This window comes from Armigeres subalbatus, chromosome 2 (genome assembly GCF_024139115.2).
Source record: "Armigeres subalbatus isolate Guangzhou_Male chromosome 2, GZ_Asu_2, whole genome shotgun sequence".
Lineage (NCBI taxonomy): Eukaryota > Metazoa > Arthropoda > Insecta > Diptera > Culicidae > Armigeres > Armigeres subalbatus.
This window is the reverse complement of record NC_085140.1, coordinates 194,103,701-194,128,652: the sequence shown is the minus strand read 5'-3', so window position 1 is coordinate 194,128,652 and position 24,952 is coordinate 194,103,701. Positions and strand designations below refer to the sequence as shown.

Genomic DNA, 24,952 nt, shown 5'->3' with positions numbered 1-24,952 from the left:
ACGCTACGGCGAACCCAGTATCCAGAAGGTAGCTAAAGCCGGAAGGGTACGATGGGCAGGACATGTTGCAAGAATGCCGGACAGCAACCCTGCAAAGATGGTGTTCGCTTCCGATCCGGCAGGTACGAGACGGCGTGGAGCGCAGCGAGCGAGATGGGCAGACCAGGTGCAGAACGACTTGGCGAGCGTGGGGCGTATCCGAGGATGGAGAGATGCGGCCTCGAACCGTGTATTGTGGCGTCATATTGTTGATTCAGTGTTATCTGTTTAGATGTTAACTAAATAAATGAATGAATGAATTCATAATGCGTATGGCGACCAGCTTGATATTTGTATTAATTTAACAGTTTGACGTTACAATTTTATTAAATTTCGATGCTTACATTAATTCAAGTGTATAATAAGTAAATATTAAAACTTAGTAATTCATCTGATAAACTATGATCTTACAATATGAGCCGACCTTGTATAACATCCAATACATGGCAGAATAGAATCTGTAAAAATAAACTCTTCTAACAATGAATTATCAAAACTGGGTCTACTTTTCAATAAGTGAGAATGGAAGGCAACCTATGAGAAAATAGCTTAATGTGATCTGTTGCAGTTAATCAGTTTTTGTATATGTTTATAATTGGCTTATCAAAACGGGACATTGATGAATAAGTTGATTCACCAAGTGTATATTATAAATATCATATAAATATGAATACGATCATTTTCAGATGCAAACAAATATGTTTGAGCCTTTCTTTGAACATGTAATGTAATTTTTAGTGTGCGAGCATTAATTTAACAATGATTTGGATGGATTGTGTTCTAAAGAACAATACATTTTCGGTTGTCAAAAATGACATATTTTTTCTTTTAAGATTTTAGCAACTGTTAAGTGGCTATGAGATTAAATTTAAAGCACATTTAGTCAAACATTCTTCTTAATCTGGAGGAGAAATTCACAATAATGCCAAACGTGCGACTAATGAGGTAATCTAAGCTGCAGCCTTATCGTCAATTTCTGTCATTTGTAAGCTTTGTACGGAGAACGGCTGTTTAGTAATAGGGACTCGTTCGATCGCCTGCATCGGCGCTTCCACCGCATCCGACTCTATCGGGTCTTCACCCAACAGGTGAGCTAGGTTGCTCTTCTTCCAACGGCCAGAGTTTCCATTGATAGTTTTATCTTCGCATACGCAAAGGAAAAGGGTATCCACCACCATTTCGTACAGCGAGAGTACGATGTGAGCCACGAAGAATGCGAAGAGCGTTACAATGATGACTGGCGCCATATAGAAGTGAACATCAGGATTATCGCGTAACATGAGGATCCCAATCAAACCACAAAGCGCGGCCACGGCCAGTTTTCCCAAGAACAACACCAAATCGCCGATCCCGTTGATGGTTGCCACTTGGAGGGCGTTGACAACCAATGCGTTCCAAGCCTGAAAAATAATCAAATTTATTATACATAAATATGCATCGGCACAACAATCAAAAACGAGTACCGTGACATGCCCTATTACCGTGGGGTTAAGGACGTGTCCACAATAAATTCGCTATATAAAATTCAATTTGTAACAATCACCCATGAAAACTATGTCACTTTAACCTTCTGTCTGTGCTCAAAAAAACTTACGTTGTCTGTGCTCTGGGGTCAAATTGACCCCAAATTGAAATTGCTATAACTTTTTTAATGCTTGGCCAATTTTGGATTTTTGGGGCTGTTTCGAAAGATAATTTAATCATCTTTCTGGTCGTTACAAAAGATTAACTATTGGTGGGCGGGTACATTGCGGGGAGGGGTTTTAGTGAATAAGGGTATTAAACCAGTGATTTTTTATGATTATTTTACTTATATCCGAAAATCCTACCCATTTTGAACTGCACCTTTTTTAAAAAGGTTATGCAGGAAGCCATGTGCTCTGGCATGAGGCGTTGATAAGTTTAGAACTCGGCCGCCAGGTGGAGGTATATTTGAATTCATTATTTTGGACTACTTAAGATATTCCGATATATAGAATTCTCCTCAGTGTAAATATTCTTATCGCACAAATTCAAAAATTGGAAGACGTACTCATTATATTGAGCACCGCTTTGTAGTGCTAGACATCCTGACAAAGGTTGCCGAATACAACTTGAGTGTAGATATGAGGGATCTCAAGCTAAAGCAATATTTCATATATGCAAGAATATTGCAAGTCCGCTAGCGCCGCCTATTTGTAAATTTCCTAATTATTCATTTCGTCACATGACAGTCCATTCCCACCAGACGAACTTTATTAAAGACACAAATTTCAAATTTGTGCGATAAGAATATTTACAATGAGGAAAATTCCATATATCGGAATTACTTGAGTAGTCTAAAGTAATGAATTCAAATATACCGCCACCTAGCGACCAAGCTCTAAACTAATCAATGCCTCATATCAAAGCACACGCCTTCCTGCACAACCTTTTTGAAAAGGTGCAGTTCAAAATGGGTAGGATTTTCAGATATAAGTAAAATAAGCATGAAAAATCACTATTTTTGTACCTTTTTACGAAAACCCTCCCCGTGATGTACCAGCCCACCTATAGTCAATCTTTGGCTACGACCAGAAAGATGATTAAATTATCTTTCGAAACAGCCCCAAAATCCAAAATTGGCCAAGCATTGAAAAAGTTATAGCAATTTCAATTTGGGGTCAATTTGACCCCAGAGCACAGACAACGTAAGTTTTTTGAAAAAAGTACACTGTAACGCATATTTTCAAGATTTTTGAAGTGAATTTGCACCTAGGAGACAGATCTCGGCGAGTTTTACCAAACTACCAAAAATTAGGAGAATCGGTTGAAAATTAAAAAAATGGCAGCCACTCAAAGTGGCCTGGGGTCATATTGACCCCAGAGCACAGACAAAAGGTTAATCAATATTAAATACATTTGAAGAGAAAAATATGTTTTGTACTTCAACACTTAAAAAAAAGAAGAAAATAGTATTCGAAATTTGACTTATGAATATGCCTAATACCGCGTACATTCCGAAGAAGATTCCAAATACCGCGCAGAAAATTGCCTAATACCGTGCCCTATCAAACAAACTCAAATGATGAGCTTAAGAGCACATTTAGAATAAAATGTGTAAATAATTGAATCATATACAAATTTCAATTAAATGATTAGGTCATACATACTAAAAAACGTCATAAAAATTTACTATTTTACACAGATACCTACTGGGAAAAGAATCATTTCATTGGGAAGTTAGCAATTGCTCAATATTGACAATTTAAAAGCGTTTATTCTTCTTCTTCTTCTTATTGGCATTACATACCCACACTGGGACAGAGCCGCCTCGCAGCTTAGTGTTCATTAACCACTTCCACAGTTATTAACTGCGAGGTTTCTTAGCCAGGTTACCATTTTTGCATTCGTATATCATGAAGCTAACACGATGATACTTTTATGCCCAGGTAAGTCGAGACAATTTCCAATCCGAAAATTTCCTAGACCGGCACCGGGAATCGAATCCAGCCACCCTCAGCATGGTCTTGCTTAGGAGGGCCCCTAAAAAGCGTTTATTAATTTTTCAAATAGTTTACTTCACATTTATTTAGGTTTTAGATAGATGATATCCAATCGAGTGTCTAAGTAGATTTGAAGACAATGGGAGGATTTGTATTCAGATGAAAAATACTCTACCTTCATTTTTAAAGGAAACTGCACAGGAAAAATATTTACGTCTATAGTCTGTGGTAAATATCGCATAAATGATGTTGTATTCGTATGTGCTGAGCGACACAATAAAGACGATTTGTATGTTCATTAGATGTATACTATCTTCAAGTCTTCCAACAGAAGTTTTTCTTTGAGGAAGTATTGTAATAATACATATTGCAATGTGTGATTCATCTGAATGATGCTTCCCTAGTAATCCTACGCATGAAATGTCGTAGATATTCAACATGAATGTTTCAATACCTATACGATATTGTCTAGTGGTCTATGTATTCAATGTGATGGTTACGTTTTATTTTTCTGATTATCAACTTCACGGTATAGCCTAGTCACGGTATTAGGCACTACTGGCGAAGAAGATGGCCTAACACCGCGACAATTGTTTTTATCAATAAAAATGCAAAAACAAGAAATTCAAATACCATTTCAGTACCCAGCTCATTTTTTATGGGCTCAATGAGATATTGGAAGTAAATATCTTTTAAAAATCAAGTTACAAGACTCGGAAATATAACCAGAATTTTAAGCGTTTCGCTAAGCGGATGCAAATTTTGGCTGGTCGAGCCATACATTTTCACATTTATTTTTAGCGCCTAATTTACGTCACAAATACCCACAATAATAATTTGCTAACATTTTCTGATATAGGTATATTTGTGTATTTCACCAAATAATGTGATGTGTATGACAAACAGTACCTCTATATTCATCAATTTAGATTACTAGGGAAGCACAATGCGCGGAATTAGGGCAGGTCACGGTATACCGTCCATACATTTAGCATTTCCAAACCATGATTTGCTTTACATTTGTGAAATAAGTACAAAAATGAAAATTAAAGGTTTTCCTGTTTCATCACTCCATGATTTGCCAGGAGTGTGATAATGAAACTGCATTACTGTCAAATAAAATAAAGAAATTAACTTACAATTTTAGCTGCTGGACAAAAATTGACGCTCTCGATTGCAATGACCGTGTACGCATTGTGGTTTAGGTAGCGAATGAATTTCTCCAACAACCAAAAGCTACAAATGCAACACTTTAGGCAGCAACTGGCGCACTCCGAACCTTCATGTTGGTGGCGTTTCAATCTAAAAGTGCGTAAATTTAGAAATAGTAGTAGAATCCTCAACCACTCAGTTTCATCCCGTTGAACTTACTTGGCGTACAGATAGGTGAGAATCAGTCGCGGTATCTTGAACAGTGTGATGATGAACGAACCTTTTGCCACAGATCCGAGATGGTACTTCACCAGCTTGGCGATAGCTTGGAGCACCGGTGTGTCGGTCGGCTTCTCAAAATACCAATAGGCGACGGCACCGGATATGACCAACTGTTGACAGGCGAAGATAAACTCGCTCGTCCAAACCAGCCCGATGATGTAAATCCAGAGCATGTGGCGCAGGAAGTTGGCTTCGGGGTATTCGACTAAATCGAACGCTACAATCAAAAGAATAGTTTAGAAGTATGTACTGGGAGATAATGGGGAAAGATATATTTTGGCAGCACCCTTGCGATCTGTAATTACACAATCGCGAGCGATCTGATTCATAGCAAGACACGGCATTCGTGAACAGATATAAAAGTACTGACAAATTATATCTTCTTTCTCACAACTTTTAATTGATTGTGAATATAAATTCAAATATGGAAATACGTTACATTTATATGTGTTGTTGTTTACGGACATATCAGGTCTAATGGCTGCTTCAGTCTTGTTGGGATTCTCCTTGAGTTGGGTGAATGGCAGAAGTGGTTTAACATTCGGGTAGTTGGCAGTGGCTAAACACACTATGACCACCATCCAAAACGATAGAAAAATGGCTAAGGAAATGAACGCAAGAACTGGAGGCCCAGCTAATCCGGGTATCGCCACCATACATTTACCGGCCTCCTCGAACAGAGCCGCCAGTCCGGTCAACTTTTCACGTAAATAGTAGATGATTACCAGCAGAATGATCATGATGAATGTGGCCAAAATAGCCAAAACATAGATAGTGGTCTCATTTCGCACCAACTCTTCCAGATATGACAGCTTTGTATCGGTATCAATGGAATGCTTTTGTTTATAATAAGACCACCACAAGACTGCGGTGATTCCGATGCTAGCAACAGCGACGAAAATACAAATCAACCACGAAATAATGGCGGTTAGCCAGTGAAGCATCAGTATCATTATGATTGAGAAAATCAAACTCAATCCGACAAGCAGCAGCACCGTTGGCCACGTTTTGTATATGTCACTGAACACCTGTTGAGCTGCCCCGAATGAGTTTACCAGCGCATACATGTCTTTCACCACCTTGGTTGGAGCATTCTTTCCTGATGGGATGCACCGGTGCAGCACGGAACTGGACTCGTAAACTGGAAACTTCGGACACGGTCCAGCAAAAGCAAAGTATTTCGGCCCATTGGCATCCGGGGCTGTCAGCAAGCTCATATTGAAGTCGTATCGACAGTACTTCGTGTCACGTTCCTCGTAGTAACGATACAGTTCCATTGCACTGCCTATTTCCTTTTGCGGACATTCCTTCACGCAGATCTTCAGGGTCTGCCGTAGTTCTTTGATGTCGAGGAAGAACACGTACGGCTTGTCCTTGGTGTTCATCCCGGACAGGGGGAAATGGGAAAATTTTTCGTTGCTGGAGACGCCGCATGTGTTCCCAAAGGAGTCATACCCATTTATGACACGCAGTGGATTGCCGTATACGAACGAAAAAACGGCGATGACAAGCTGTGGAGTGGCGAGAAATAAGACAAGCGTTAATTAAATCTAGTGAGCGGTTGGTTGGACTTGTCGGCAATTCGCATTAGTTCATTAATATGCCAAGCTTGCTCGCTATGCTGGTATGCGTCACTCGTGAGTCACATATTATTACAGAAGCTATTATAAATGGAGATTGTTTTGTACTTTTCAGCTAAGCTTAGTGCATCAAATCAATTTAAAAAAAGAAGCATTATATTTGACATATGTATCATTATCCTTTTATAATAAAATCGAAATACAAAAAAAACTAATTTTCTGAGTTTTTGCATCAAATAAGGTGCTCGCAAGCAGTGTGCAATGACTACAATCTTTGTATTCCCACAGCCAAAATTAGCTAAACACAGTTAAATTTCCCCTCCTCATTTTCTCACACTTTTCGTATGAAGCATCTGAGAATGTTGTATGGATCGTCATGCTTCACGAAGTATCCTTTTTATAAGCATGAGGATATATCAAAAACAACTGTGAAGGATTTGTATTGAAACATATTATAGGTGAATACGATTTTTTAACCAATACACATATATTGTAATAACAGTAATCCTTAAATAAATACATCATTCAATTTAATAATAAGAAAAAAAGTTAAATTTAAGTAAATGCCTATTACCAAATAGGAACATTCAATCAGTTATGACGTAATGCACTTAAGAAGGCAAATCTAGAGCCACAAAGTTATTTACACCAAATTTGTTTCGTACCATATTGCATTGGTTTGGTGTTTAAGGAAGTAAGTTTTTCTCGGTCTTATCGATTGTTTTTGAAACACTTCGATAATGACATTACAATTAAGCATTTAGTAGCGCCGAAACTCCTCCCCATGCTTTGGGGTGCGGCATATTATGTCTTGGTTTTCGACGGCACTCCAACCCAATAATTAATTTCCACCTAGGTATTGAAATAGATAGTTTCGAAACCAAAAAGTTGAATTAAGAGAAAAAAAGTTCAGGAATCACATTTGATAGATCAACAATTCGGAAAGTCTCGAGGTACACCATCATTGGATTTTCCCTACTAGTTTTTATTTCTGAGCTCTCTGAGGACCATCCTAGTGGGAAGCGGGGAAGATGCATTTCATACAAATTCGGTAAACACTCACCAATGCGATCCAAAACAGAACGTAGACAACGAGCCAGAAAATGTCCGTGCATCCGCGAACGGCTGTCGGTTGATGCTGCTCGGAGGATTTACTCTCGAAGCACCCCATTTCGCGCCTTTCAATCTGGGTGGAGTTCACTTATTTTCACTTGTACTGTCTTATGAGTTTAGTTGATATTTTTTCACATAAATTCCATCTAGGTGACGCGATCGCCTCCGCCACTGTCAGCAGATTTGCTGCGTATGCGAGAGTAGAGTACTGACTAATGATGATGGTCTGGTGGGTGACTGATGATGCGATTTCCGCAATTTGCTTTTGAATCCTCTTTCGTTTTCCGTTGTTTTGTTCGATGGCGTCCGCGGCTTCTACACGAGTACACTTCTATAGAGTCGTATGACTTGGCTCGCATTTTATATGGGGGACCTTGTGGGGGACACATTTTTGTGGTATTCATACCATGGTACAAAAATCTTGAAATGAGTGCCATACCAATTATTGTCTTCATTAAAGATAGCCTTGAAATTATTTTCTTGTTGCCTTGTACCATGGTACGAGTACCACAAGTGTGTGCCCCATATTACCAGCATATTACGGGTCATATTAATTGTTTTTTTAGGGGTATACATGAAAGATATTTTAGTTACTAAATAAAGATTGTCGCTTCGGTTCCCTTTGTTCTGCTGTCCGGAACATGTTGGGTACCAAGCTGTCAAATCGTATGGATTTTCCTTCTTTGACATTTAGCTCCCCTATCCTCGCCAGCAAAAGATGTTCCGGACAGCGACAATCTTTATCTGATAACTAAAATATCTTTTGTATACATAGATGTTTTCACAGGTTTTCACATATTCTGAATCTGCATGAAAAACTGAGCCAAACTTTAAAATTTTCAGAATTTTTGGAGAACTGGAACTATTTTTAATTTGCATTTTAAATGTTTATGGGACTAAAAATTTGTCCTTAAGCCCCAAACGCAATTCGGCAGAACGGCGACAGAAATGGAAAATAATATGACAGAAAATATATGGGCTATCTGTCAAATCTGCCGTTTTCGTTGCCGTTCCGCCGTATTGCGTAGGGGCCTTCAATAGGTCGTTTTCACTCAGCAATCTATTCCAAATTTTGACAGTGGATCAAAAGATTTGGTCTATAATCGACTGCCAAATTAAAAAAAAAACACCTTGGTGTACGAGAAAGGCAAAAGACAGGAGACCTGTCAAACGTGAAACAAAGCAGTACTCTTCTGATAGGACTGTACCCTAGACATTTCCCACAATCTGCAAAAAAAACGGACACCTAAATTTTGAAGGAAGTGGCAGCGAAGAGATGAAAAAAGAGGAATCGGGTAATCGGTCGTGTGCTGGCCGAGCGTGTAGAAGAAATAAATTGTAAGTCTTCGAATACAACCTTTACTCTGGGAAACTGGCTTACGAACACGTCGGACAGTAGGAGGAGAATGTTACATATCAACAATTGAAAAATAAAATCTCTAATAGTATATTCTCTAGATGCTTCAACTTAAAAATAAAACCTGTGCCAAACTGTTTTAATAAATTTCACATTCGCCACTGGTTTTTGTCTTGCCACTGGCGTTCGTGCCACAGTTCGTTCATTCGTTATTGCGTAAAAGACATTGGAAAATAATACGTGTCGAAATGTGCCCAAGCTACTAGATATTGTTGTCGAGTAGTATTTTTCATGGACATAGTATAAAATGAGTGAAATATAGAATTACACCTTCTTATGTAAAAAAAAAACAAAAAAAAACCTGACAAGGGGGGGAATGTGTGGCAGTGAAATAGTGCTGGTATTAACTATGCAAATACAATATGCAATTGCTTTTAACTTATCGCAGTAGGCCTTGCATGGACGTCAACTGAAAGCCACGCCAACAGCAATCGAAGCAATCGAGACAAGCCGTTGTTCGGTCATACACAGTGAGTGATCAGAATCAGGAGACTCCCGCTTGCCTATCACAATAATAAACTCCACAGTCCCTACTTCCGAATTCTAATTTGGACCTACGCCGACAATACTCCCGCGAATTTTGTGTTCTTCTTTTTTGTTTTGTTGTTTTCTTTTTCTACGGTTCTCCTCGTTTTTGTTTCCACCCAGCGTTTCGCTGTGAGATGTGAGGCGATACTTATAAGTGCAAAATATACAAAAATGTCAAATCGAAAATAATTATCGACGACCGCGTGTTGTTAGATTTGGAAGTGAAACTCGTGCGCTTTTGATTTTATAAATTATTATCGGTTTTTGTAGATTGAATAATATTTCATCTCGTACATTAAAGCGGACACACAATGAAGTTGAAAACTGAAAATAAAAAAGTCAAGAACAAGGCAGCAAAACTAAAAAACAAGGCCACCAAAAAGCGGAAGCTGGAGGAATTGGATGCCTCATCTGACGACGAAGGAATTCTGCTAAAAGATATCAGGCGGTCGGATGAACCGGTACCTAAAAAGGTAAATATTCATAAACTTCCTTCCGTTGCTGTTTAATGTGAATCGTATGGATCGCACTTTACAGACAAAATGGGTCAACAAGCAGCGCGTGTTGGTCCTGTGTGCCAGGGGGATCAACCATCGCGATCGCCATTTGATGAAGGATTTGAAAACGCTGATGCCCCATCACCGGTCAGAGCCAAAATGGAACGCTGGAAGACGTTGTCGGTGGTTAACGAAATGAGCGAGATGAAACACTGCAACAAGGTGGTGCTGTTCGAGGGACGACGCAAGCGGGATCTGTACATGTGGTTGGCCAACGTAGGAAAAGGGCCGTCGGTTAAGTTTCTGATAGAAAACATCAACACCATGGGCGAGATGAAACTGACCGGGAATTGTCTACGGGGCTCCCGCCCAATTCTGTCTTTCGATCAGGAATTTTCCAAGCAACCCCATCTGGCGGTTATCAAAGAATTGCTGACGCAGATTTTCGGTGTCCCGAATCACCACCCGAAGAGCCAGCCGTTTGTGGATCGTGTGATCAGCTTCACTCATTTAGACAATCGCATATGGTACAGACACTTCCAGATTCTGTCGGAAGATGGCGGTCTAGCTGAGGTAGGACCTCGGTTTGTAATGAATCCTATCAAAATCTTTGAGGGATCCTTCAGTGGCGATGCGATTTGGGAGAACTCTAGCTATCAGAGTCCTGCTAAGCATCGACAGCTGCTGAAGAAGGCAGCCAACGAAAAGTATCTACACAAACAGAAGCAGAAGATTGATAAGGAAGTCAATGCCCCGAAGGTTACGCATGATTTCGATAAATTCGCCGACGTGTTCCAGGGCGCCGAAGAGGAGAAGGCTAAGGAACTGCTGGAGCAGGAAGAACAAGAGGAAGCGATAGAGGCAGACCGAAAAGCCATCGAGGAGCAACACAAGCGCATGAAGAAGAAGGACGAGATGAAGAAACTGAAACAGCTGGCCAAGGATAAGAAGTTTCGAAAAGTTGTTGCTAACGGAAAGAAGAAAAAGCAAAAGTTGTCTCTGAAAGCTAAGAAGAAGGGTAAGAGCAAGACCGCCGCAGAGGATAGTGATTGAAGAATGTGTTTTGATTAGAAAGTGAATCATGTATCTATAAAACAGAGATATAATTAATACAGATTAAATATTTCGCAAAGTTATCGTATTTTAATTTAGAACCGGTTTACACCCATTTCTTTTTTACACGGGAGATGCGTTCCGTTTTCAGTTCAAAATTAGAAAATCCGTGTAAAAAAAGTTTTATGATTTCTCGACAAATCATGCAAAATGGAGCAACTTTGCAAAAAAATTGTATGGGATTGTACGGCCGTGTAAAAAAAATCCGTGTAAAAACAGAATCGGATGTATTCCACATTCTTGATGTGTTCCTACCACTAAACAGATAGTTCAAGCTCTATCTGGAATAAGGGCGAATGTCGCAAGAGAGAATTCTCTTCGCCGACTTCCCCTCTTTTAAATTAAAGTGACAAGCAGATGATTTCTTTGCGGTTTCTCCTCTCAGAACGAAAGAAAACAATGAAAACTTGCTTTCTGAGCTGATAAACCGCCATGAAATCCCCTGCTTGTCACTTTTATTCAAAAGAGGGGAAGTCGACGAAGAGAATCCTCTCTTGCGACATTCGCCCTTTTACCAGATAGAGCTTGAGTTACTATCTTTTTATAAACGACACACAGTAGAAGTTAGGGATCCTATATTAATGTAGGATCCCTAATACGCTAAGAGAAGAATGAATTCTGTCATCAAAAGAAAAAGTAGAATCATGAAAAAAATGTCGCAGCGAGGTATGGGATGCAACTCTCAAAATAATTTTCAAAATTTCAAAATGGCATTTATTTACAAATAATTTATAGCATGAGGTTAGAAATTTGATTATCTACATTATACATATATTAATTTGATTGTTAAAGACAATGAAGTTTTTTCTTGAAATGATTCCGGAGATGGTAGTACTTTTAATGTTTATTGAATTTCTAATCCCGCCTAATAAATCATTTTCAAAAAAAATCTCGGTTTGTAATTTTTAAAATTATTTTCAATTCCATTGGCTATACCTTGCCGTGTTAAATTTCAGTGATTCTACTTTTCCTCTGATGACAGCATTCATCCACTTCTCCTCGCGTATACTGACCAATCGGCTTGACGAACTGTGGGTGTGCCTGTGTATGTACAAAGGAAAAGATTGATCAACTTTTCATCTAGTAATTCTTACTTGATTTTTCGCACCAAGTTGCATTCGTAAAGGCCTTGATCGACTTGATTTTATGACGATCACTCATTGCGTCAAAATTGTGAAGAAAATGGTGTTCCTAATTGATATTGGTGTCTTGACTGAATGCGAGTTTTTTATTAAGACCATGGTTTAATAAAAGAGTTATTTGCATTTATGTAAACTTCTATTCTTTTGCTAACTCATCATGCGAAACAAATTATGGAATTTTCGCACATTACCGTGACCTGCCCTAATTCCGCGCATCGCCTAATACCGTGGTTTTTATCAAAAATCAGAACCTGGCTATCATGGACATCGTATTATTTGGTGAAATGTTCAAACATATTATGTTTGAACATTTCATCAAATGATGTGATGTCCATGATAGCCAGGTTCTGATTTTTTATGAAAACCACGGTATTAGGCGATGCGCGGAATTAGGGCAGGTCACGGTACCAATATTTGTATGAAACTCCGCTTTTTTGTTAAATGTTGACAATCACGAGGGAACAGATAAAGGCTCATTAAAACGAGAAAACATGTTTTTACTTTTTCTTATGTTTAATGCGTGAAATGTGTACAAATCGTTCTAAAATAAAGGAATGAAGAAATGTTGTCAAAAAAATCAATGCGACAGTTTGTAAATGATAGTTAAGACTATTCTAATTAAAAATAGTGTTTTGCTGAATCCATCACACTTCAGAAATTAATGAAAATATGGAAATCTTAAGATTATTTCATCCTAAATGTGGGAATCTTAGAACGCGTTTGCAGTTTCTTTCCAGCGGGAATCATTTCTGTGCCTGACCCCAACCCAGTGCTGGCACCACTCTGTTTCATCGATCCAATCAATGCCGTCTTACGCAACACATTATTGCCTCCGGTACTGTTGCTCAGCGGTTGCACATTGGTAACACATCCCAGAGGGTACGAGGGCCACTGAGCCGTTTTCCTTGCACTCAGATCCGATTTGTTTCGCTTCGGTGTTATGCTCATCAGCGGTGTAGTTGTGTTCTCGTCTTGATGAACGATGGTTAGTTTGGTTGTTGTAGTTTTTGTTTCATCCTCTTTGATAATGTCCTGCTGTGGTACCTGGGCGGAAGGTTGTTCGACGCCTTTTTCCTCTTTCGTTTGAATCTCAGTTTGATCTTCGTCGTCGTTGATGGGTTCTTGCTTTTCTTGAAAAACGATGGGAGTGCGCTGGATATCGACCGATGGTGATCGTGGATCTTTGAGGCTACCTGCAATCAATGAACAAAATAAGCACAGTTAAATTTATTTGCGCAGTTTACGCTATTTTGGTAAAAAATAAAGGAAAATGTTATCTACCTGCGTCATACAGTTTCTGAATTATGTTGTCGATGTCCGCTTTCAGTTCCGTGTTCAAACTGGTGTCGTTGCTGAAAATGCTTCCGCTGGTTCCATCAGTGGGACCGACGCTGAGTACCTCGGAAATATCTGTCGCGGTACAATCCTTAAACGAGAGTTCACCATCGCAATCGATCTCCTCGTACTCGACGGAGCTGCCCCGTAAACTCCTATTGGATGCATCGAGTCGTTCAGCACCAGCGGGTGCGCAAGAACAAGCTTGAGAGCGCGGGTCCAATGCGGATTGTAGCTTATCGGAAGTGGCGAATCGGTCGGGTGTCTGGGCATGGTCCAAAATTTCCGTTAGGTCTGCCGTTAGATCACGCACTTTGGTAATGCTAGGTTTATCGAGGACAGTCTAAGAATGTAGTAAATTATACAAATTAACTTAAACTATAAGATTTAATCCTAGACAGCGCAAAAAAAAATCCTACTTCTATTCCAATGGGACTGCGGTTGATGTTGAACGTTGGCGATCGTGGGTCAACGAAGTTGTTCAGCTGCTCGCTTTGTTTGTTCATTGGTGAAATTTTACTGTGAAATATTCCCATATTTGTCGTTTGGAATTGACTACTGGATAAAACAAAAAATTTAAAGACCCGTCTTGTACTTATTCTATACAAATTAATTCACTAAATTTAAAGCACTCGAAAAAATGGAAAAAACAGCAATGAAAGCGCAACGGCTTTTCTGACGGATGATGGCGGGGATGGCGGCGATAAACTTACAATGACAAAAACAAAGAAACAAAAACCATGGGTTCGTCAATCGCGCCTGAATTAGGTTGACCAATTTTGTACGGCGCGAAACAAAACTAGCGTGACATTCGAAAATTGCCTGTTGTACATGGTGGGTGGCAAGACCCACACAGCAAAAAAAGTTGTTGAATATTACATCGAAATCGCTGCAACCCATTGAATCCATCGCTTGTTTAATATTACATTGTGCGATGTACTCGACAGCTTGCTGTGTAATAAACAAGAGCGACGTAATTTCTTTCGATGTAATAAATAAGATGATGTAATTGAAACGATGTAAAAGAATGTGATGTAAAACCATGCGTACTGCATGGCGTTGAATAAATTTATTTCGGTGAATTAATTTTCATGGCGTGGCATTTTCGTTTTTAAATTTATTATCATTGAATTGGCATGATATTTAATATAAAAACAATTATTTATCGATTTATCTATTATATTATAATATAAATTTCTATAATTAACATAATGTTATGCCCACAGATGGGTTTTTATAGCCAGCTGAAGCGGTCCAGTGCAATTCAGTGACCATTTTTAGTTTTTTTAATTTTTGATGCGTTGTCCTGATCAGTCTGAAATGTAATGGCAATATCAGCCAGGGCAAAAGCCATTGTGAATATGACCTTACGATAAGGCGAAAGGTCAGCGGCTTCTTACTCGAAACTCGCAGGTCGGTTTCAGATGAGTTGCCATCGTGGAAAACAACATAGCCGAGCGGCTCGGAATCCGCTTCATGGGTCTTGGGTGACGTCATACGCTGAAAACGAAAAAAAAGTTTAGTAGAGCGATAAAAAATATGTTTTAGAACGATTCATGTTTTGTTATTTTTCGAAACAAAATCATCACTTATGAATCCCCAGTATTGAAGGATTTGCTAGAGTTCACATGGAGAAAATTTAGATTCCATAGGGAAACCTTTTGGGATTCCGAAAGGTATCTTTCTGGAATTTCCTAAGGATCACTCTAGACTTTTGAAAGGCATTCTTCTAGAATTACGAAGGATATCTAAAGACTAAATGATAACAAAATTCCAATCATTTAGTTTAAGTTACTGCAACTATCGCTCTAACTCCGTTATTAGTTGAATCCTAATAACGAACCATTAGGCAAAGTTGTAGAAAAACCTTCGCACTAGAAGTACACCATACAACATATTTTGAAATTCAGCTTCTGGAATGTGTTATTGACAAACTACTAAATGATCGAACGCAAATTACTGAATGATCGTTAACATCCTTGTGGGATACTGAACAGAATCCATCTAAGATTCTGAAAAGAACCATCTGGGATGTTGAATAGGATCATTCTGGGATTCTAACTGGAATTCTGTTGGATATTCAAATGGAGTCCTAATGGGATTCCAAATGAAATCTTTCTGGGATTTCGAGAAAAATTCTTCTGGGATTAATAAAAAACTTGAGACTCAAAAGAGAATCCTTCTGATATTCCAAAGAATATCCTTCTGGTTATTCCGAAGGGAATCCTTCTGGGATCTGAAGGGAACACTAATGATATTTCAACAAGTCCGTATTGGATTCGAAAGGGAGTTTTTACGGGATTTCGAAAGAAATCCTTATATGGAACTTGACGGGAATCCTATAGGAGATTCCAGAGGGAATCCTTATGGGATTCCAAAACGAAGCATTATGAGTTTTTGAAGGGAATCCATAAGATATTTTGAAGGAAGTTTTTATAAGATACAGAGTGGAATCTTTATGACACTCCGAAAGATATCCCTATGGAATTCAAAGGAAATCCTAATGAGAAGGTAATCCTCCAAAATAAATCCGAAGCGATTTTTCTTGGATTCCGATGGTAATTCTTCGGGGATTCCGAAGGGAATCCTTCGAGGATTCTGAAGAGAACCTTCAGCGATTCCAGGGAAGTTCTTCGGGGAATCCGAAGGGAAGTGATTCTTTTAAGAATTCTGAAAATAATACTACATATATACATATTTCTAAGAGTTTACAGTAAATCCTTTTGAGATTACAAAGTGGGTCCTAAATCCAAAGCGAGTTCTTTTGAGCTCCGATGAGAAAAACTTTTAGGTATTTTGAAGGGCATCCTTTTGGGTTTTTCTATTCGGATTCAAAAAGGCATTCTTTGGGAGACCTAGAAGGATTCTCTTTGTATTCCAAACATAATCCTTTTGGGACTCTGAAGGGGGATTTGGGGTTCCAAGAGGAATTCTTCGAAAATTCCGATGGGATTGTGAAGGAACACCTTCTGTACCCCATACAAATTTTCTTCGCTTCTGCGCGAACTAACTCATTTGCGATTTTAAAGCATCACGTCTGAGTTTTTCATAATAAAACGGATCATTTCACTCATTTCCCAAAAACATCATTTCGCTCTTAAAAGTGTTTATAATCAATTTGGGGGCAATTTATTGTTTACACACGCAAGAGTATCCAATGTTCTATGTGTTGAAGGTTAATTTACTGTTATTTTACGAAGAAGAACAAAAGAAAACCTACGATGATTCAAATGGATGATTCAACTCAGCAATGATTTTTTAGGTGCTGAGTTGGGTGCGTTTCAACTCACGAGTGATTTGAATCGTTTATGAGTTTTGAGATTTTGAGTTTTTCCCAACACTGCCGACAAGGAATCTCTTCGGAATCTCTTCCTGACCGAATTCCACAATGATTCACTTCGTAATCCTTTAAGGATTACATTCGAAATCACGCAAGGATTCCTTTCGGAATCCCACAATAATTCTTTTCGGATTCCCACAAGTAATCCCTTCAGAATTCTGCAAGTATTTCCTTCGGTATTCCGCAAGAATTTCCTTCGTGAAGATTTGGTTCGAAATCCCGAAGGGAATCGGAATCCCGTAAATATTCTTTTCGGAATCCCGCAAGCATTCCCTTCGGAATCCCGCAAGTATTCCCTTCGGAATCCCGCAAGTATTCCCTTCGGAATCTCACAAGGATTCCCTTCGGAATCTCACAAGGATTCCCATCGGAATATCACAAGGATTCCTTTTGGAATCCCACATGAATTTCCTTTGGAATCCCGCGTGGATTCCCTTTGGAATCCCGCATGGATTCCCTTTGGAATCCCGCATGGATTCCCTTTGGAATCCCGCTCGGATTACCTGTGGAATTCCATATGGATTCCTTTTAGAATCCCGCATGGATTCCCCAACTCGAGTCGAGTCAAGTACAAGACACTGAAGACGACCTTACTGTTGAGGTCAAAATACGTATCTGTCAAGGTACAATTAGGTGGTGAAATTTAATGGGATTGTACAAACTCGTCTTATGACAAGTGATCCCACATGGATTCCCTTTGGAGTCCCGCATGGATTCCCTTTGGAATCCCGCATGGATTCCCTTTCGAATTTCACATGGATTCCCTTTGGAATCCCACATGGAATCCCGCATGGATTCCCTTTGGAATTCCGCATGGATTCCCTTCGAAATCCCTCATGGATTCCCTTTGAAATCCCGTATGGATTCCTTTTGGAATCCTTTTGGATTCCCTTTGGAGTCCCGCATGGATTTCCTTTGGAATCCCGCATGGATTTCATTTGGAATCCCGCATGGATTCCCTTTGGACTTCCGCATAGAATACCTTTGGAATCCCGCATAGATTCCCTTTTGAATCCTGCATGGATTTCCTTTGGAATCCCGCATGGATTCCCTTTGGAATTTCGCATGGATTCCCTTTGTAATCCCACATGGATTCCCTTCGAAATCCCGCATGGATTCCCTTTGGAATTCCGCATGGATTCTCTTCGGAATCCCTCATGGATTCCCTATGAAATCCCGCATGGATTCCCTTTGGAATCCCTTTGGAATCCCGCATGGATTCCCTTTGGAATCCCGCATGGATTCCCTTTTGAATTTCACATGGATTCCCTTTGAAATCCCGCATGGATTCCCTTTGGAATCCCAAATGGATTCCCTTCGGAATCCCAAATGGATTCCCTTTGGAATCCCCCATAGATTCCCTTTGGAATCCCGCATGGATTCCCTTCGGAATCCCGCATGGATTCCCTTCGGAATCCCGCATGGATTCCCTTTGAAATCCCGCATGGTTTCCCTTTGGATTCCCTTTGGAATCCCGCATGGATTCCCTTTGGAATCCCGCATGCATTCTTTTTGGAATCCCACATGGATTCCCTTTGGAATCCCGCATGGATTCCCTTTGGAGTCCCGCATGGATTTCCTTTGGAATCCCGCATGGATTTCCTTTGGAATCCCGCATGGATTCCTTTTGGAGACCCGCATGGATTCCCTTTGGAATCCCGCATGGATTCCCTTTGGAGTTCCGCATGGAATCCCGCATGGATTCCCCTTGGAATCCCGCATGGATTCCCTTCGGAATCCCGCATGGATTCCCTTTGGAATTCCGCATGGATTCCCTTCGGAATCCCTCATGGATTCCCTTTGGAATCCCTCATGGATTCCCTTTGGAATTCCTTTGGATTCGCTTTGGAATCCCTTTGGATTCCCTTTGGAATCCCACATGGATTCCCTTTGGAATCCCGCATGGAGTCCCTTTGGAATCCCGCATGGATTCCCTTTGGAATCCCGCTCGGATTACCTGTGGAATTCCATATGGATTCCTTTTAGAATCCCGCATGGATTCCCCAACTCGAGTCGAGTCAAGTACAAGACACTGAAGACGACATTACTGTTGAGGTCAAAATACGTATCTGTCAAGGTACAATTAGGTGGTGAAATTTAATGGGATTGTACAAACTCGTCTTATGACAAGTGATCCCACATGGATTCCCTTTGGAGTCCCGCATGGATTCCCTTTGGAATCCCGCATGGATTCCCTTTCGAATTTCACATGGATTCCCTTTGGAATCCCGCATGGATTCCCTTTGGAATTCCGCATGGATTCCCTTCGGAATTCCTCATGGATTCCCTTTGAAATCCCGTATGGATTCCTTTTGGAATCCTTTTGGATTCCCTTTGGAATCGCGATGGATTCCCTTTGGAATCCCACATAGATTTCCTTTGGAATCTCGCATGGTTTCCCTTTGGAATCTCGCATAGTTTCCCTTTGGAATCCCGCATAGACTCCCTTTGGAATCCCGCATGGATTTCCTTTGGAATCTCGCATGGATTCCCTTTGGAATTTCGCATGGATTCCCTTTGTAATCCCACATGGATTCCCTTCGAAATCCCGCATGGATTCCCTTTGGAATTCCGCATGGATTCTCTTCGGAATCCCTCATGGATTCCCTTTGAAATCCCGCATGGATTCCCTTTGGAATCCCTTTGGATTTCCTTTGGAATCCCGCATGGATTCCCTTTGGAATCCCGCATGGATTCCCTTTTGAATTTCACATGGATTCCCTTTGAAATCCCGCATGGATTCCCTTCGGAATCCCAAATGGATTCCCTTCGGAATCCCAAATGGATTCCCTTTGGAATCCCCCATAGATTCCCTTTGGAATCCCGCATGGATTCCCTTCGGAATCCCGCATGGATTCCCTTCGGAATCCCGCATGGATTCCCTTCGGAATCCCGCATGGATTCCCTTTGAAATCCCGCATGGTTTCCCTTTGGATTCCCTTTGGAATCCCGCATGGATTCCCTTTGGAATCCCGCATGCATTCTTTTTGGAATCCCACATGGATTCCCTTTGGAATCCCGCATGGATTCCCTTTGGAGTCCCGCATGGATTTCCTTTGGAATCCCGCATGAATTTCCTTTGGAATCCCGCATGGATTCCCTTTGGAGACCCGCATGGATCCCCTTTGGAATCCCGCATGGATTCCCTTTGGAGTTCCGCATGGAATCCCGCATGGATTCCCCTTGGAATCCCGCATGGATTCCCCTTGGAATCCCGCATGGATTCCCTTCGGAATCCCGCATGGACTCCCTTTGGAATTCCGCATGGATTCCCTTCGGAATCCCTCATGGATTCCCTTTGGAATCCCTCATGGATTCCCTTTGGAATTCCTTTGGATTCGCTTTGGAATCCCTTTGGATTCCCTTTGGAATCCCACATGGATTCCCTTTGGAATCCCGCATGGATTCCCTTTGGAATCCCGCATGGATTTCCTTCGGAATCCCGCATGGATTTCCTTCGGAATCCCGCATGGATTCCCTTTGAAATCCCGCATGGTTTCCCTTTGGATTCCCTTTGGAATCCCGCAAGTATTTCTTCAGAATCCCGCAAGTATTCCCTTCGGAATCTCGTAAGTATTCCCTTTGGAATCCGGAATCCCGCATGGATTTCCTTCGGAGTATCCCCTTTGAAATCCCGCATGCATTTTTTTTGGAATCCCACATGGATTCCCTTTGGAATCCCGCATGGATTCCCTTTAGAGTCCCGCATGGATTCCCTTTGGAATCCCGCATGGATTCCCTTTGGAGTCCCGCATGGAATTCCCTTCGGAATCTCCCAAGGATTCCCTTCGGAATATCACAAGGATTTCTTTTGGAATCCCGCATGGATTCCCTTTGAAATCCTGCATGGATTCCCTTTGGAATTCCGCATGGATTCCTTTTGGAATCCTGCATGGATTCCCTTTGGAATCCCTTTGGAGTCCCGCATGGATTTCCTTTGGAATCCCGCATGGATTCCCTTTGGAATACTGCATGGATTCCCTTTGGAGTCCCGCATGGATTCCCTTTGGAGTCCCGCATGGATTCTCTTTGGTATCCCGCATGGATTCTTTTTGGAATCCCGCAAGTATTTCCTTAGAATCCCGCAAGTATTCCCTTCGGAATCTCGTAAGTATTCCCTTCGGAATCCCAAAAGAATTCCCTTCGGAATCTCACAAGGATTCCCTTCGGAATCTCACAAGGATTCCCTTCGGAATATCACAAGGATTCCTTTCAGAATCCTGCATGGATTCCCTCCATGCAGGATTCAAAAGGGAATCCATGCGGAATTCCAAGGGGAATCCATGCAGGATTCCCTTTGGAATCCCGCATAGATTCTCTTCGGAATCCGGTAAGGATTCCCTTCGGAATCCGGTAAGGATTCCCTTCGGAATCCGGTAAGGATTCCCTTCGGAATACTTTAAGAATTCTCTTCGGAATCCGGTAAGGATTCCCTTTTGAAACCGACAAGGATTCTCTTTGAGTCCGGTAAAGATTCCCTTCGAAATCCGGTAAGGATTCCCTTCAGAATCCGGCAAGGATTCTCTTCCGAGTCCCATAAGAATTAGTTTCCGAATCCCATAGTAATTCTCTTCGGAATCCCGCGAGAATTGCTTTCCGAATTCCGCAAGGATTCCCTTCCAAATCCCGCAGTGATTCCCTCCGGAATCTCAAAAGGATTTACTGTGCATTTCTAAAAGAATTCACTGTGCACTCCTAAGAGATTTATTTCGGATTCCCTAATGGTTTATTTTTGAAATCCAGAAACGACTTCATTCGGGATCCCTTTTGAAATTCTAGAAGGATCGTCTTCGCTTCGATATCGTAATAGTAATTCCGCTCGGGACGGAATACTATACCATTTAAAATTCAAAAAGTATTTCCTTACGAATTCCAAAATTGAAATTAATTCGAATGACTCACACATATTTCTCTCCTCTCAAATGAATATCGGAACATACAGAACAGTTGTGCTGCTTACCATTGTTACACATCTTTAATTCAATTTGCAACTTGTAAATTTTTTCGAATTATTCGCGCCAAAAAACGGTTGAAACAATTCTCACTTTATTTTTCAAAAGGATCAAAGTAACATTTTTTTATGAATAATTTGAGTACTGCAATCAAGCTTTTATATTGGTCTGTTGATTGCAACACTCAATTTAATTCATGAAAAAATGTTACTTTGGTCCTTTTGAAAAGGTCAGCGAGAATGGTATTATCCTTTAAATTTACTTTATACCTCATACCTGCGCTACTATGCAATATCCAAGGTTCGCCGGATGAATCACTTCAAAAGTCAGGGCGGCATGTTCCACTCGCTGACTACTACAATTTCCACTTGGCGAGGAACATTTTGGGTTCAGACTTCCGACAGAGGGGAAATCAAAATAGATTGTGCTTCCCGACCAAATAATCAAAATATTTGGATAAACTTTGCTGCGTCGATTGTAACATTGTGCGGAAGGATTCGTGATCTGAACAATAATGTTGTTGAAGTCCAACAACTCCTCGATCTCGGATCAAGATTGATGGTGTTCTGCTCCAGAACGGACACTTTCGGTACAAAGTTAACCCAGCGTTCATACTTTTCCTGCAGCTTGGTGGGAGAGACGCAGACTCTTCATCAAATGTGGCTCGAACACGGCAATTTTGTTGCGCAGGGGCGTGGTAGGAATGATAACAACTTCTTCGACGAATCGCATGTTTGTGTGGAGATCCCTCGTTAGCCTTCTCGATTGTGTTAGTACGAGGATGATTCTGGCTCAAAGTCGTTCACAACGAAAACTTGAGAAAATATACATATTTGTTTGCATTTCTTCGGCGTCACTTCAAACGGTAAAGTCTTCGTTTTTCATGCAAATTCCGGACTATCTTTAGAAAATATTTAACATCAGCTAGCTCTGGACTACATAGTTGAATGTTGAAAAAATCCCTTCAATTTCAGGTGCCTCCAACATACACCCCGCAGATGTGATGAGTATGCAACCCATGCGACCGGTATATCATCCTTGAGATACTTGTCCTACAAATCGTGCTACGCTTACGGTGTCAATTGGTTCCTGGAAAGTAGTTATGGTTGTGGAAATGAAAAACAGCAACAAAAAGTAAAGATTCTTACCTGATTTTTTCTAGAAAATGCATTCCGAACGGGGTTACTGAAGACCGAGGAAAAAGGCTTCCGAGGACAAATCACTTTCTACGGATTGCAAGGGGTGGAATCTTGGCCGCTTCTCATCGCCCGGAACGATTTTTTAACGTAGTTTTGGGTGCCGCAATGTCTGCACAAAAGAACTCCCGAGTTGGGGATTCCGAATATTCGGGTTTCGTCAGGGATTCCTGATATCCGATTTCCTTTTTAAATAAAGCTGCAAAAGAAAAAAAGTACATTAGAGAACATTTAAAAGAACAGAAATAAGTAATAATATATTACCAATAAATCTCCGAAAAATCCTTTTCAAAAAATAAAATTCTGCGCTGAGGAAGATGGCGGACTGATGTGATGAACTTCTTTGACGATTCGCACGAACGGCGGATGAACAGTGTTGCTAGATTTAAATTTGTATTTCAATATTATGCGATTTTACATTTTTTGTGTGTAATTTCACACAGTCATATTATAACTAATGGGTTGCATCTTCATCTATGTAATATTGGTGTTATTTTTATGTATTTATACACAGAAAAAATGTAATCATAAAAGCGAATTCATTTTTGTGTAATTTGAAGAGCGATGTAATATTGTGTTGAAGTGAATGTGAAGATACATCTGAAAATACCTGTTACATTGAAATTTAAGTACATAGCATGATTTACATTGGAGGACATTACATTTCTTTTTGCTGTGAGGGGACTGATGAAGAGAAAGCTATAGCGCTCGGAAACGTCTTCTAGAAATCTCCCGTGATATCTCTGAGACAAAAAAATTAGTCTCCTAGATATTTTTGGTCGATTTCTAGAACCTGTCAGACCTCAAATCCGCCTCAAATGCAACAACCGTTTAAACCGGTGTCTACCTCAAATTTTAGACGAGTAGACCGTTTGAACCGGAAAGGATTTGACATAACGGTTCTCTTAGATAACGCAGAGATATCTCTTAGACATTAGTACCACAGCTCTACTAGATTTTTATTAGATATGATTTAGGGTAAAAAGCCCAATAGTGGACCCCCTAGTAGCGAAATTTTGCACTTTTTGGCCTAAGGAGTAGAAAATTCCAACATATTGATTCTGCTTGACATCTAATACCAAGTTCTATATCTCCTCTTCACGATACATACATAAAACACTCAAATACAGGACGTTATTCGTTGAAATTAACATTTTAAAGTCTGACTGAATTCGCCCTATAGTAGACCCCCTGGGGGTCCATAATAGGAATTTGCTTCCCTATAGTCGACACTTCATTTGATTTTTATGTTCCGTTTCGGGACGTTCTTCTTCCCTATTATGGACCCCCCAAAATATTCCTTTAATGGACACTCACGTGTTTATTTTTTATAGAATTGTAAAAAATCATTTAATATTAATTTCCATAGCATTTCCAATGCATGTAATCAAACCATAGGACTGTAAGGTAGGTTCTCCCGATGGAATTTCATAGCAAAATGTTTACATTGTGCCATAATAATACAAACATGGCTGGAGGGTCCACTATTGGTTGGGGGTCCACTATTGGGTACTTTACCCTAGATATGGGTACCTCGATTCAGCTCGATTCTTCTTCTTAGCATTCTTTTTACGGCTTGTTTACAAAATAGTTTTTGTGGACATATTTATTTTAATTTTATTTTTTATGAAACAGAAACAACATTATATTTGTACATTTTTATGTGTAAATAATAAATTACTTAAAATATAAATACATATTAGAATCGATCATCTGCTTCATGGACCGCAGGACCGCAGGGATTCTTCAAGAATTGTCGCAGAAATCTTCCAAGTATTGTCACAGGAACCTTCAAATGAATA

The 24,952-nt window shown here is 40.2% G+C and overlaps 3 protein-coding genes and 1 long non-coding RNA gene across 7 annotated transcripts; 1 reads left to right on the top strand and 3 right to left on the bottom strand.

Annotated features, from left to right (window-relative positions):
* Nucleotides 1–310: 310 nt before the first annotated feature.
* On the bottom strand, nt 311–7,881 carry LOC134211438 (choline transporter-like 1). The gene is made up of 5 exons (XM_062688289.1): nt 7,581–7,881; nt 5,377–6,448; nt 4,875–5,154; nt 4,643–4,805; nt 311–1,439 (listed from the first exon to the last, which is right to left on the bottom strand). Exons 1-5 carry the CDS (start codon nt 7,686–7,688, stop codon nt 990–992), a joined length of 2,073 nt encoding a protein of 690 aa, XP_062544273.1. The 5' UTR covers nt 7,689–7,881; the 3' UTR covers nt 311–989.
* A 1,864-nt stretch (nt 7,882–9,745) lies between these two features.
* Nucleotides 9,746–11,204, top strand: LOC134215687 (ribosome biogenesis protein BRX1 homolog). The gene is given in 3 exon segments (XM_062694818.1): nt 9,746–10,048; nt 10,113–10,224; nt 10,227–11,204. Coding segments are annotated over 3 exon segments (1,173 nt in total). The 5' UTR covers nt 9,746–9,886; the 3' UTR covers nt 11,126–11,204.
* A 1,625-nt stretch (nt 11,205–12,829) lies between these two features.
* Nucleotides 12,830–14,419, bottom strand: LOC134215686 (uncharacterized). Of its 4 annotated transcripts, none has more exons than XM_062694814.1 (4): nt 14,376–14,419; nt 14,082–14,220; nt 13,609–14,005; nt 12,830–13,520 (listed from the first exon to the last, which is right to left on the bottom strand). In XM_062694814.1, the coding sequence occupies exons 1-4, from the start codon at nt 14,402–14,404 to the stop codon at nt 13,012–13,014; spliced, it is 1,074 nt and encodes a 357-aa protein (XP_062550798.1). In that variant the 5' UTR covers nt 14,405–14,419; the 3' UTR covers nt 12,830–13,011. The 4 variants fall into 4 exon arrangements, with proteins under 4 accessions (XP_062550798.1, XP_062550799.1, XP_062550801.1 ...); XM_062694815.1 differs by having other exon boundaries at nt 14,082–14,217; XM_062694817.1 differs by lacking the exon at nt 14,376–14,419 and adding an exon at nt 14,343–14,349 and having other exon boundaries at nt 12,831–13,520; nt 14,082–14,217.
* A 353-nt stretch (nt 14,420–14,772) lies between these two features.
* LOC134215685 (uncharacterized) lies at nt 14,773–23,528 on the bottom strand. The gene is made up of 4 exons (XR_009980271.1): nt 23,415–23,528; nt 23,103–23,349; nt 22,231–23,043; nt 14,773–15,162 (listed from the first exon to the last, which is right to left on the bottom strand). It is a non-coding gene; the product is annotated as an uncharacterized LOC134215685 (long non-coding RNA).
* Nucleotides 23,529–24,952: the final 1,424 nt, after the last annotated feature.

Bases quoted from the DNA above. Each gene is read 5' to 3' on its own strand.
- LOC134211438 (XM_062688289.1), bottom strand. From the start codon at position 7,688: ATGGGGTGCTTCGAGAGTAAATCCTCCGAGCAGCATCAACCGACAGCC. The intron at 6,449-7,580 runs GTGAGTGTTTAC...GCCACTCCACAG, and splicing joins TTCTGTTTTGGATCGCATTG to CTTGTCATCGCCGTTTTTTC. The intron at 4,806-4,874 runs GTAAGTTCAACG...ACGCACTTTTAG, and splicing joins CTCACCTATCTGTACGCCAA to ATTGAAACGCCACCAACATG.
- LOC134215686 (XM_062694814.1), bottom strand. From the start codon at position 14,404: ATGGTTTTTGTTTCTTTGTTTTTGTCATT. The intron at 14,221-14,375 runs GTAAGTTTATCG...TGTTTTATCCAG, and splicing joins GTTTCTTTGTTTTTGTCATT to TAGTCAATTCCAAACGACAA. The intron at 14,006-14,081 runs GTAGGATTTTTT...CTACATTCTTAG, and splicing joins GCAGTCCCATTGGAATAGAA to ACTGTCCTCGATAAACCTAG.